Raw genomic sequence first — 13111 nt, 5'->3', positions numbered from 1 at the left:
GTATACAAGGTGGTCAAAGAGATAGGAACTGCACTGTCATGAAATCTGATTTCAAATACAACTCTTCTGATCCAGCCCATGAATCAGTAGTCATTTCTAATTTCATGAATCGAAGAAAGTTTTTACAAAAGTTTTGCAATAAATAATCATGTAATGTAATTTTTATTCCTGCATAAGTAACCAGCCTCATTTCCAATGACTTAAAATTATTATTTTCTGCTCTTTCAAGTTGTGTCTCTTAAACTGTTTTTGAAATCAAGAGAGCAATTTTTTATTTTGGATCATACGAGTAGTAAGAAAATATTAAGGAAACATTACTCCACTGCATTGTATGCAAAAAAATATGGAACACTATCTTTTTCATATTATTTTACAGCAGTGTTTCTTTAAAGACTGCATCGTGGCAAGCTAGAGATATTGATTAGTGTGTCTATCTATGCTTTAAAATGGTTCTTTTATGAAAGAAAATATCTACTAAACTATACTTGGGAGCCGCAGATGAGCCATGGATTTGGTGAGGGAGCTACAGATGACAAAAGTTTGAGAACCCCAGTAGAAAGCTTTAAACAAAACAAGATAATGCTTCCATTTGTGAAGAAAAATTTCCAACATATTTTTATACTACTTTACAGTAGGTGACAATAGTGACTTTCTTCCCCAAAATATGAGAAGTATTTTGGTCAAAAAGGATTGTTTAATGATTTAATATAGAAAGAGAAAAAATTTCACATGAAAATGATGCATATCTACTCTATAATATAAAATCACAAACTCGAAAAGCCTGTTTCTAAGCAACCGAAATTAGTGACGATTTTATGTTACGGAAGTGGGTGACATTTTTTGAGTGACGGAAATCTGTTACGTTTTTGTGTTACTGAAGTTGGTTACGATTTTGGGTAGAGTTTTCATTTAACTCCTGAACACATCGGGAACCGCTTAACCTATAGGGATCAAGTTTTGTGCATGTACCTAGATGCACAAGCCATGTATACATGACCAGTGCTCCCAAAAAACAGGGTCCGGGTACCCAGGGCGGGACATTGGACAGATCTCTTTATAGGGAAATTGACAGGTTTCATTTTGAGTCAACGATGAATACTTGCTTCTCATTGCACATTGTGCTGCATTGCAAAAATAATGGTGCATTACTGATTGCGGTGCATTGCAAAAATAATGGTGCATTACTGAATGTGATGCATTGCATATTGTAGTGCATCGTGTGCTGCATTGCTCATTGTAATGCAGCATTTAATGCATATTGTGGTGCATTGCATACTATAGTGCTTTTTATAGTACTTTGCTTATTGCGATGCATCGCATACTATGCTCAGACGTGCCAACTTTTGCAGGCACGATCAAAAAATTAAAAAAATTCGAATTTTTTTTTTTTATTAATTCCCCCCCCCCCCAAGGCAGGTTCTGCATTGCCCCTGAGCAGAATAAAATTCCATGTCAGTCTTTCTGTGTGAATAGAGAAATCACATCTACATACTGTTCACATAAAATATGCGTTTCCCTTCGTGAATGCTATCAGTCATTCAATGCATTGCTTATTGCTGCATTGCCGATGGTGGTACATTGCATTTTCTGCCGTACTTCTCATTGTAGTGCACTGCATATAGTGGGGGATTGAGTATTGTGCTTTATTGCCGATGGTGGTGCTTTGTGTGTTGTGATACACTGTATATAGTGAATCACTACTTAATTCGTTGTATTGCTGATATGGTGGTACATTGCATATAGTGGTGCATTACTTATTGTGCTGTATTGCCCATCATGGTGTATTACATATGTATTGCGGTGCATCGAGTATTCTGTTGTATTTATGATGGCAGTGCATTAGTTATCGAAATCAGAGTGGGAAACTGGCAATTGAATCACTAGTTTGCACGCATTCGCAGTGCCTGAGGAATATTTTGCTTTATAATTAAAGAAGATGTGGCGAGTAGTTAGCTCCATTGGAGGAGTTGGTGGGGGGGGGGGGGGCTTTACCGCTCTAGTGAAATATAAAATTGGTGATGATATTAACTTATGCATCATCCATGAATGGTGGGACAACTCAAAGTGACAGCATAAAGAGGTTCTGCTGAACATAAAATAATTTTAATAAGCTGCAATACAATCATATAATGAAGCATCGTCTTACCCGAAATTTACTTGTAACCAGTGAAGTGAACTGAAATACATTCCAACGCCAGGAACACACCGCATGATAGACTAGAAAAAAAAAATGAAAGTGAAAAAAAACTAACTTAAATCACTAAACCATAAATATACTACTACTAAACCACACATGCATTTCGTCCATATTCCTCTGCAGAATTTCTAATGAATTGGTACATGTTGGGATGTGCATGTCCATGTCCGAACCTAACGTGAAGCTTGTTTCTGTGTAATGCTTGTTATATTGGTACCATCTACCACATATTTTTCGAACTTTGAGCGAAGTGTAAAGTTTTGAAGATTTTATCGTTGTAGGCCTGCTGCTCTCTGCTGAAATACAGAATTTTATTCATGTGAAGTCTCAGAAAAAAAAGCAAATATAATTTTGTTTACATAACACTAAACAACGTACGTTTTAAACAACGTACTCTGAAAGGATCCATAAATTACGATTAAAAAAAAATATAAGCAAGGTTTAGATACGATAATTTAAGTTTTTTTAACCCTTAAACCATGGAAATAGTGGAACATGAGTCAATACAATGAAAGAGAAAAGTCCACAAATTATTAAATGGTCCAACCACCAAACCAACCTTTCAGGATTTGGCAAGCTGTTATCACACAGCAAGCACTGTCAAGGGGATCCAGTCACTAAGGGTTATGAACCGTCCTCTTTTTGATGTCATTTCAAGTGTCCTCCTACGTTTTGGAAAATTTGCTCCTCTTGTCCCCTTTTTCAGGTTTCTGGATTTTTTTTTCCCTCTGGAAATGTTTTTTCACCACTTTGAAACACACATTTCTTCATTACTATGAGTGTTTTCTTTTTTTTCCTACACACATTCACCAATAGAACTCTAAGGATTTGATTTAGTTTCAAAGTCCCAGAATTTTTTGTTCCTGCTTTTTTTTTAATGGTTGTTTTACAGTTAGGAAAATTTATCATTGTAGCCAATTTTATTGGTTGGAATAGTAGCACCATCAATTAGGAAATTGGGATAAGGCACGTTACTAGGGGTGCATATGCACTGTCCTCCTTTTTCAGTTTTTGGATCTGGTAATCTCTCATCCTAAACGGCAAGATCTTTTAATTTTCAAAGATGGTTCAAAGATGGAAGGTGGAGTAGCAGCAGCTTCAGTAGTCGTTCAACACAACAAATTCCTCTACAGATAGTCTTGCAAGTTGAATGAAAATAATTCGGTGTTTCAGGCGGAGCTCTTTGCCTTGTTGATGGCTAGAAATAAAAAAGGCTCTGGAATACAACCCAACTACCACATTCATCTATTCTGACTTGATGTCATCAATTATTGAAATAAAGAACCCTTTATCTGAACATGTAATGGCAAGACAAATAAGGCACATTTTGTGCAACAATTCTCATGTCCACCTACATTGGGTTCAGGCACATACCGGGAACTTAGTTAATGAGTTGGCTGATTGTCTAGCCAAAGATGCCACTAAAAGAATCGATAGTGACTTCTCGTTATTTCTTCCTAAATCATGGGCAATGAAACAATTGGAGAAGGAACTTCTGAATCAGTGGCAGTATAGATGGATCTCTAGCGCACAAAGACTGGAAAGAAGATCTTAGAAGTGATCCCTATAGTGAAATTTCAAAACCTTAAATGAACAAAAGAGGAGGTGCAGTTCTTCTTGAACATGGCCCCTTTCCCACATATCTACATAGATCCCACCAAAGATCTGAGAAATGTCAATGTGGGGAAGTTGGTAGCGTGTTACATCTTGCCATAGAGTGCCCAGTTACTCAACGAGTTCACCTGCATAGCCCAACAGAAGATGTAACAGCTTGGAAAATCTATCCTCAGTAACAAAGCAATTTGTGACAAGCTATGTACAGATGAAATTCATCAATGACAATCAGGACAAAATAATAGTGCCAAGAGCTCAACAAGAATTCTGACTATGAACCATAAGGATCCTTATAATGTATATCTGCTGCAATGTCTTTTCTATTGGACAGTGATGTTCATCTTGATTTCCACTGATTTCTGTAATATATATGTTTATTTCTGTTGTGATCCATGTGGGTCCTTATAATGTTGCATACCCATTGCAATGTTTTTTTTACTTGGGTTCCTTGCTGGTGTGGCAGGTGTCTTTGCGTGTTTGTCTGCAAGAAGTGCTACAGTTTTATTATTTTTTTTATTTGTTTTATTAATTTTTTTATTTGTTTTATTAATTTTTTTTATTTGTTTTATTAATTTTTTTATTTGTTTTATTAATTTTTTTATTTGTTTTATTAATTTTTTTATTTGTTTTATTAATTTTTTTATTTGTTTTATTAATTTTTTTTATTTGTTTTATTAATTTTTTTATTTGTTTTATTATTTATTTTTATTATTTTTATTCATTTTTTAATTATTATTTCATATTTATTTTTTTCCCTCCTCTTATTCTCCAGCGTGGCTTCGTTAACCGCTTATATCCCTCTTTGGGACAGAGTGGGAGCCATGTTCTGGTTTGGTGGTGGATCTGGTAACCATACAGTCACATGAACAATCTGTATCATCCAAAGTAGCATGTGCTGCTATCTATCATGTAAGCAAAGAACCCAAGTAACTGAATAGGCATGACTTTGGATCACAATGAACAACATACAAAACCATTGGGGAAACAAAAAAAGGGAAGGTGCCAGAAAAGATTAAAAGTGAGCAAAGTTCATCAGAACATTATGAAATGTAAACTCATTTTTATTGTAAGACACTTAAACAGGGTTCATACAAAATTTTCAAAATGAAAAGTAAGGAGTTTTTAAGGAGTTTCAAGCAGTTTTTAACGAATCATGGCAAACTTCATAACTTACAAGTTCTACAGCAAAAAAAAAAAAGGCAGAGCACGCATGCAAATTTATTTTTAATTTGCAAACATATTTTCCCTCTTCTGAAAAATATAGATGTAGAAGAGGTTCAAAAATTACAACTTTTGATTTGTTACCCAGCATCATAAGAATTCATAAAATAATCAATCCACATACATGCTTTCTGTCGTCACCAAAGTGTTCTAAAACCTAAGTGTTCTAAGTATTAGTCAAAAATATAACTTATAACAGCATTACATAAATTCTAACAGTGATATTCATTCCCCCTCCAATTATTCAAAATAAAAACCACAGCCGACAAAGATTTTTCTTACAAAATTATTTATATTTGCAGCAACTCTTCAGGGTTCATACAAAATTTTCAAAATGAAAAGTAAGGAGTTTTTAAGGTGTCATGGGGCCACACCCCCTCCGAAAAAAAAAATTGCACCACTAGGCAATAAAAGAAGCCCACATGTGAATTGATTTTCATTTAAAAGTCTTTTTTCTTTAATTTCTATTTCAATGTTTCCAAGATTTCAACTTTCAGAATAAAGGGTATGATGGGTAGGAATTTCAGCTGAAAAGGAAAAGATATGCCGTGACTGTATGCGCGAGTAACAAGCGAACACAAATTCGAACAGTAACAGAGCATGATGATCAAGATTAGGTATTGAGAAGTGTAATAAGAAAGAAGAGAGAGAGTTGCGGTAGTATATAGTATTAAAATGATTTAAAGAAATTGGAAGCGATGTACTGAGTTTGCAATAAATTTTGTTTTTATCTTGCTTGAGCTGTGGTCACTGCTGCCAGAGAAAGATACAAATACAATGCCACAACAGGCAAAAGCCCAACGAGGTGGCTGAGAAAAAGATGGCCATAAAAATCACCCCCCCCCCCCCCCGGAAATCACTCTCAAAAAATCTGGGAATGTGCCGCAGGCCGCTCAATTGAAGTAAGAATTTGCCACGAGTCACTTAATTCATCGGTAAGTGTACCGGCGCCACTTGAGGCAGGCCACATTTAGGCGATGTGTTGAGCACATGTATGCTTTAAAATAAGGGGCTGTTCAAGTATTACGTCAGCAAATTTTTAGCAATTTTTGACTCACCCCTCTTGTCAGAAAAAGTCAGCAAAACTCTCACCCTCCCCCTGTCAGCGCTCTGCCCCCTTCTTCCTAAAGCTTATTGGCAAAATCTGAATTGGGGGCTTTCCCCCAGATGATCAAAAATTTATTTTTTTAATCCACAAAATATTTTTTAAAAGAATTGTAAAAATATTTTTTACAATTTCAAAACAAAATATCTTTTATTACAATCAATTTTTGTTAATTTCAATGCTATTTGAAGGCTAAGAACCCAAAATTACTTAAGAAATTCATTGCGACCCTACCTCTCTAAGCCCTTGGTAACCCTTGACCCGAGGTAAACATTCGGCCTGTGCGGACCAAATGTGGCCCTGGCGTTATGATGTGGCCTGTCCCTAAATCTATTTTTGTAACAATGAATAAGTGACACATTTACAGATCGCTTAAGTGACTCGTGGCACAATTCCAGACCATTTAAGCGATCTGTGGCACATTAAGCGATCCCTTGAGTGACATGTGACAAAGTTTTAGAGCATTGGTCCTGCCACCAGTGCGGTTCTACATCACTCAAGTTATCCGCGGCACATTCCCAGATTACTTAAGTGATCTGCGGCATAATCACGGATCACTTATATGACGCGCGGCACAGCTCCAGAGCATTTGGATCCACTAAGTATGTGAAGATCACTAGAGTGACCCTGTAAGGGACTCAATAGGGAGAATGTTAGTTCAGGTGCCCACAAACTAGAGAAAAGTTTTACTCGTTTTTCGCGCACAGAGTAAGACGCCATTAAGAATATTTCATATTTTTTATAAAGGGTGGTTGATGACGTAAGAATCATCCAACTCCCCCCCCCCCCCCTCCACGTCATCAAGTCAGCAAATCGAAACTCCCCCATCCATGCTGACGTAATACTTGAATGACCCCTAACATAAAGATACCCAAAAGTTATTTTCTGAAGGTTAAAAAAAGTGGGTTCAGCTATAGCGGCTGATCAGCTCGTCCTCCCCCCCCCCCCTCCTGTAAAACCAGACGTGGCTCGGGCTGTCACTTTTAAAAGCCGGGTTTTACTAGCAGGTTTTCTATGCCACGCGCAACGTGAATCACCCAGCGCGACACGCTGTCTATTCATCAATATGAAAAGCAGTACGACTGTTTTCCTACAGAGCGCAATACGGCTCACGACAGTGCTTTACATCGAGCGTGATTGGCAGACTGCTTCTGGAGGAGTTAAGCGTCATGTGCTGCGCGTTTCAGCGATCTTCCCTTCATTTTCGTGTTGTGTCTCTTCCCTTTACCGGAGCATGCAGCCGATAGAGTATATGACGCCAGGGTCATATACTATATAGCTGTCCTGAGTCGATGCGTCACGTTTGGAAAACGCAAATGCGTAACGTCATTATGGAACTCATTTCTGCTGACACAAAATGATCCAGATAGGTTCACGCGACGCAAAAAGCCTACTCCTAGGAAAACCTGGCTTCAGGGATGAACGCTCGTTACGGGATCCCAGGAGAGAGAAACCCATTGTCTCTCATAGAATCTCTTGTGTGTGGATAGAGCCTGTTCCATTTTTTTTTGCCTTTTTATTTACGGCAACCAATCTGCAAAACAGATTTGCTTTCCCCACTGGACTTCAGTTTTTAGCACTTTAAGGAGCGGCGGCGAAAAGATACGCTTGTCGTCCCTTACTCCAGTGGAACTGAAAATTTTTTTCCTTTCTTCTTTTTCAGTAGCGAGTTGTAATGTGAATAGAACACATAAAACACGTCAAAAAAACTGCAGAAAGCAGTGACATTTTGCGGTTTCTCGGAATTTTCGTAGTGAGATATTGGCTGTAAGCAAATGGGAAGGAGGGATAAAATAGGAATAGTGGGAGAGAATTGCGGTAAAAAAAAGACGATTGCGGCGAAAGTAGGAAAATATTAGGAAAAATAAGAAAACTGTGAGGTCTGCACTCAGTATACTGCGTAATATAGGAGGTTCGAGACATTGTTTCGCCGCATAAGTAAAAAGTTAAAAAAACTTTCTCACCACTGGGCATGGGGGAATTTTCGGCTACTGGTTCAGTGGAGTGATGTCGTTTTACGGACCATCGATTTCCAATGCTGACCAGTTTGCGACATAGGCAGGAAAACACGTCAAAACTAGCGATTCGGTAAAAAATCATATTTTTAGAAGCAAAAGCGTATAATCGTATTAATTAACTAAATACGACAAAATCATAACGGTTGGCAGGTATGCACAACCATTGGATGTTCCAATCCCATCCCCTGCTTTCACATTTCCTATTACAAAGGGAGAGAGAGTTTTTTTTTTCTTTTCTTCCTCTTTATATTCGAGGGAAGCTTCCTCTTATTTTTCTAGGCAATGCTATTCATCACCATGGGGAATGCCTATTTTAAGAAAGATCATCCCTTCAGAGAAAAAAAAAAAGAGACTTTTTCAGGCGCAGCTGCAAAAAGTAAGGAGTTATAAGGGCCCTTCCAGAGGGAAATGAAAAGTTAGGAGTTTGTAAGGATGTGCGAACCCTGTTAAATATGATTCTCAAATATGCAACTGCAGTTCCAGAAGAGATTGACTGTGCCCCCACTCCACCGAAGGTAGGTCCTGTGTATGCCCCTCATATGACACAGATGTTAAAAAGGCAGTGGACTTTGACTGCATCCCAAGTGAGCTTTGATTCTCTCATTCTGATACCTCGCCAACTCTTTAACCCTTTCACTATGATTTCAAAACCAGCATAGGGCATATGTCCCATGCAAGTGGACTGGAAGTGATTAAGTAATCACCAAAATAATTTTTTCCAGCTTTTACCCTCAAAAATTTACACCCTAGAAGGTGGGTGCAATTCTGCTTAAGAACCACTATTCAAAAAGATATGTGGGACAAGACAGAAGATAAATTAAGCAAAGACTACTACTACGACTTTGATATACGCGAATGATCACAAAGTATGAACTATAAATACCCATCAGATATCTATACAAAGTTGTACATAAAGATGCTTTTGAGGACATGGTGAATAATGAGGAGGAATATCAATCATTTCATGACAAAAATAAACACCAATAATTCTACTGCCATGGCTAACTTTGTAATTTGTGTAAATATCTTCTGGAAATCAAAGGTCACATTTATGCAGCCAAATACAAATCTTTGTAATTTTTAATTTAGTTTTTTTACCAGTTAAAAAATTTCCCAATTCTCATATTTAAAATAGAAAAAAACTCACAGGTGCAGTTCCCCGCCATAACCCCAGGAGTTGTTCATTTCTGAATACTTGGACTAACAGCGTCATCATGCCTCTGTTCACAGACCTGCAATTAAACGATACAAAATTCAATTTAAAAACTGTTTTGACAAGTAACAACTCGACACTTCTTTAGGAAAATGTTCAGAACATTTCAATTACTCTGCATTTATCTCAGAATACTCACGATACAGAAATGTGACTAATAAAAATAATAACAAAGACCTTGATACAATGAAAAGAATAGATGAGCTCACCCTCTCTTTGAAGCATCTTGCAACCTCGTTTTAATCAGATCTAATGGTTGAAATAACAATGTCGAACAAGTACCGCTCACAGAGCCAGCAAGAAAAGACTTCACAAATGGATACTTCGCAATAAAAAAGAAAAGTATATGTAATTTATATAATCAATACTATAAAAATATAAGTGTACAATAAAGAATAAAACTAAATTTGTCATTTTTAGATGTTATATTTAAATACACCATGTATCATGGATATGTGGCTACCGATCATGGGCCAGAAACTGATTTCCCAAGGACACTTTCCTAAACTTTTTTGAAGCGTAATCCTATCACGTTATGATAATTTTATCAAAATATCTTCCCTTCCCTGTTGTAATCAACTTCATTTGAAATAAAAGCGCCAAAAACTTCTGCTATTAAATAGTTCTGCGATATATCAACCAATTCTAAACTTAAGGAATAGTCAATCTGGTCAACTGAAAAGGGGATTTTTTCTTTTAATCCCATATTCATTTCCACCATAGGAAATCCATTGCAAAATCAATGTACTGTGTGTTCACATTGATGGTATTGAATTTTCCATGATGTTTTGTATTTGTGTGGCAACACCCCGCTAAAACGGCAACTAAGGCCATTCTCATCAGGGTAGGCAGGTTTTTGACACATGGCAGTTTTTGACGGTTTAAACTGTCACATCAGAAAACCTTTGTCAAAAACTTCAAATATTGCTTTTCAATGTAAAAATTCCCATTGGAAATTGCACATGTTAATTGCATGTAATGTTCAAAGTGACTGTTATACAAGGAATAAATACTTAATATGATTGTAAAATAATTTCCTACTCTACAGAATTAGTTTGAACAAAATATAAATGGTATTTTTTCCTTATAAAATATACAATTTGAATAAAGCATAGCATAAACACTGGAAGGAAGACTATGGAATGATTTGACATTTTCTGATTCAAGATGATTCTTCACTGCTTTTATATATAAAACACAACTAAATGACAACTAAAATGTCATTTAATTTGGTAATGCTAGCTTGTACATGTAGCTTAAGAAACTCCTGTAACTTATCCTTAGTCAAACCTAGTTATTCTTACTTCCGCACTATGATATGGTATATTTAATAGCATTTATAATGGAATGGTTTTCCAGTTGAAGCTGTATTTAATTTTAAATGTGCAATAAAAATGTTTTGGGTATCAAGTCCTATCAGCTCTTCTTTGGTTGAAAATACTCTTTAAAACTCTGTGAATTGATACACACCGAGCTCTAAGAAATTTTTAGATGAAAAAAAACTAGTTCAAACTAATATTAACCGATGCTGCATGAGAATTTTTATATGGAATAAAATTTTGGGCAGATCAGAAAATTTAAAATATCAAAATAGATTCTCAGTAATTATAATTCCGAATATAAAACCCTTTAATCTACATTAAAAGTAAGGGTTTTTTATTTAGCATATCTATCAGGTTAAAAAACTATTTTACAACATTGACAATAAGTTTTTACTGTTTTAACACTGATTTATAGTTTCTGAAGTCTAAAACCTAACTCTGTGATGCCCCTATCAAACATATTTTGAATAAGCAGCTCTATTCACTTAGCAAATTGAACGCAGGTAATCGGTAGCTTAGATAAAATGAAATAGAAAATTATATTTTATATGTTCTAGACTTATGTTGAAAAATTCAAAATTGCAAGTAATTAATATTTTGTTTTAATTATTGTAATAAATTAATGTTTAAAAACAAAACATTGTAATATACAAAATCTAAGTTTTTCATCATGTTATATACCTTTTGTGTTCAAACATTATCAAAAAGCATTAATTTAGGTTTTTGATGGTTTTCGACAATTTAAACCAGTTTGACGTTAAAAACCCAACCCTGATTCTCATGTAGCTCCGTCCAAGTGAGTGCCCGTCAGACAATAAAGTAGTTATGCTCAGCACTGCGTCTTATTTAATTTTAATTGAATAATGAAAAATTATATTGGTTTATGAATATATAATGGACTTCAAAATACTTCACTTATAATATAATACTTCAAAATTAGCTAAAAAATTATGTAATTCAGTAAAAATAAGATTTAGTATACATTATTTACTATATTCAGTCCAAAAACTTTTTTCAGTAATCTTATAATAGGACAAAGATGTAAAATAAGCGTGTCAAATTGAATATGAGAAAGTCTATAATATGATTCTGTCAAATAAGTATTCATTTCTTACTGATAAGTGGAATTTATGATGAGTGGCCGAGCAAATTTTTTTTATTATTCTTGCACATTCATCGCATGTTGAAGTTGCACATCCCATGCAAAAATTAACAGTTTTGTTCCCACATTTTTATGTGACCTGACACATCAGATCATTTATTTTCATTTATTACTATTATTATTTTGATCGCTCACGAACAGTTACATGATCAAGAGTGCACGGACGTTTCCTTTTGCGCAAGGGCAACAAGTATGATGAACACAGTTCTCCAATAAGATTTTAGAGGAACTGCTTGCCAAAAACTAATTCTGGCCTTCTGTACTGCTCCATACAAAATCCAGGAATATTTTTATAGTGAGGTCCAGGATGTTCTAGAAAACGTCTGTGATGCCACCTTCACCGAATATTTTCTGGGCATTTGATCGCTACAACTACGATCGTTACATTTTGCTGAATTGTAGTGTGAAATAGTTTGTGTGTGTGTGGAAGCTTTTTAGGACTACTACCACCAATATCGACTGCCAGATGAATCGTGCTGAATAATGAAAAGCTTATATCGTTCTTTCCTTGATAAATTGTAATTGTGGCATCATTGTTCTATACAACTGTAGTTTCACTATCTTTATTGCATCAAATAATATTGCTCTTCGATTTCGTCCAACCGTCTCTACTAAGCTTGTATTTTTTGGCTTTTAGTATTTGAGCCAGCTTCAGTGTAGTGAAAAAAGTGTCGGTTGAGGCATTTCTGCCCTTGTTCTCAAATGAGATTCGTTTGGCGCTGATACTTCCCAAGATTTGGAAATCCATTCAAAACGTATTTGGTGCAGGCCAGAATTTGTCTTTTTCTGTGACATTGTTTGCTTACAGAAATCTCAACTACATGTTTTTTTAGAATTGAGCTCAAAATCTTTATTGAGTCTCGTCTGAATTCCAGGTATTCAAGTTCACGAAGGAAAAAAAAAATATTTTGCTCTACTTGTCATTCCTCCATTGAAAAAAGGTAATCTGCTCTGACAATGAATTGGCCTTGAAAGACTTTATTCTTCACTATCTTCATTTACAAATACTCTTTAGAAAGGGTAACCACTTCCAAGAAAATTATACACCCCTCCTTTTATCATATAGAATAGTAAGTTGGGTCAAAATGACCCAAACCGCAGTTCTAGGTATAAGTGCTTATAGCTCTGGAACAGGAAATGGCAAGATAATAACATTTTCGTGAATTAATATTCATATATCATGAAAAGTCACAAAATTTAGTTAACATCTGCCTGTAAGTTTTCGAGATAAATGAAAACAAAGTCTGATTTGGGTCAAA

At 35.6% G+C, this 13111-nt stretch overlaps 1 protein-coding gene across 1 annotated transcript in view; it reads right to left on the bottom strand.

The window, feature by feature from the left end:
• LOC149070965 (mitochondrial glycine transporter A-like) overlaps positions 1–13111 on the bottom strand; it is a 70059-nt gene that overhangs the window by 27645 nt on the left and 29303 nt on the right. Inside the window, exons 3-5 of the mRNA XM_089248338.1 lie at positions 9578–9690; positions 9303–9387; positions 2147–2217 (exon numbers count right to left, since the gene is read on the bottom strand). Coding sequence (XP_089104464.1) covers positions 2147–2217; positions 9303–9387; positions 9578–9690 — 269 coding nt within the window. The remainder of the gene's footprint in view (positions 1–2146; positions 2218–9302; positions 9388–9577; positions 9691–13111) is intronic.

The sequence above is a fragment of the Pholcus phalangioides genome, unplaced genomic scaffold, assembly GCF_987345545.1.
Source record: "Pholcus phalangioides strain wild (caught in Gottingen) unplaced genomic scaffold, Ppha-v1.0 ptg000020l_1, whole genome shotgun sequence".
NCBI classification, from domain to species: domain Eukaryota; kingdom Metazoa; phylum Arthropoda; class Arachnida; order Araneae; family Pholcidae; genus Pholcus; species Pholcus phalangioides.
The sequence above is the reverse complement of the archived record's forward strand: the minus strand, read 5'-3'. Positions and strand labels throughout refer to the sequence as shown.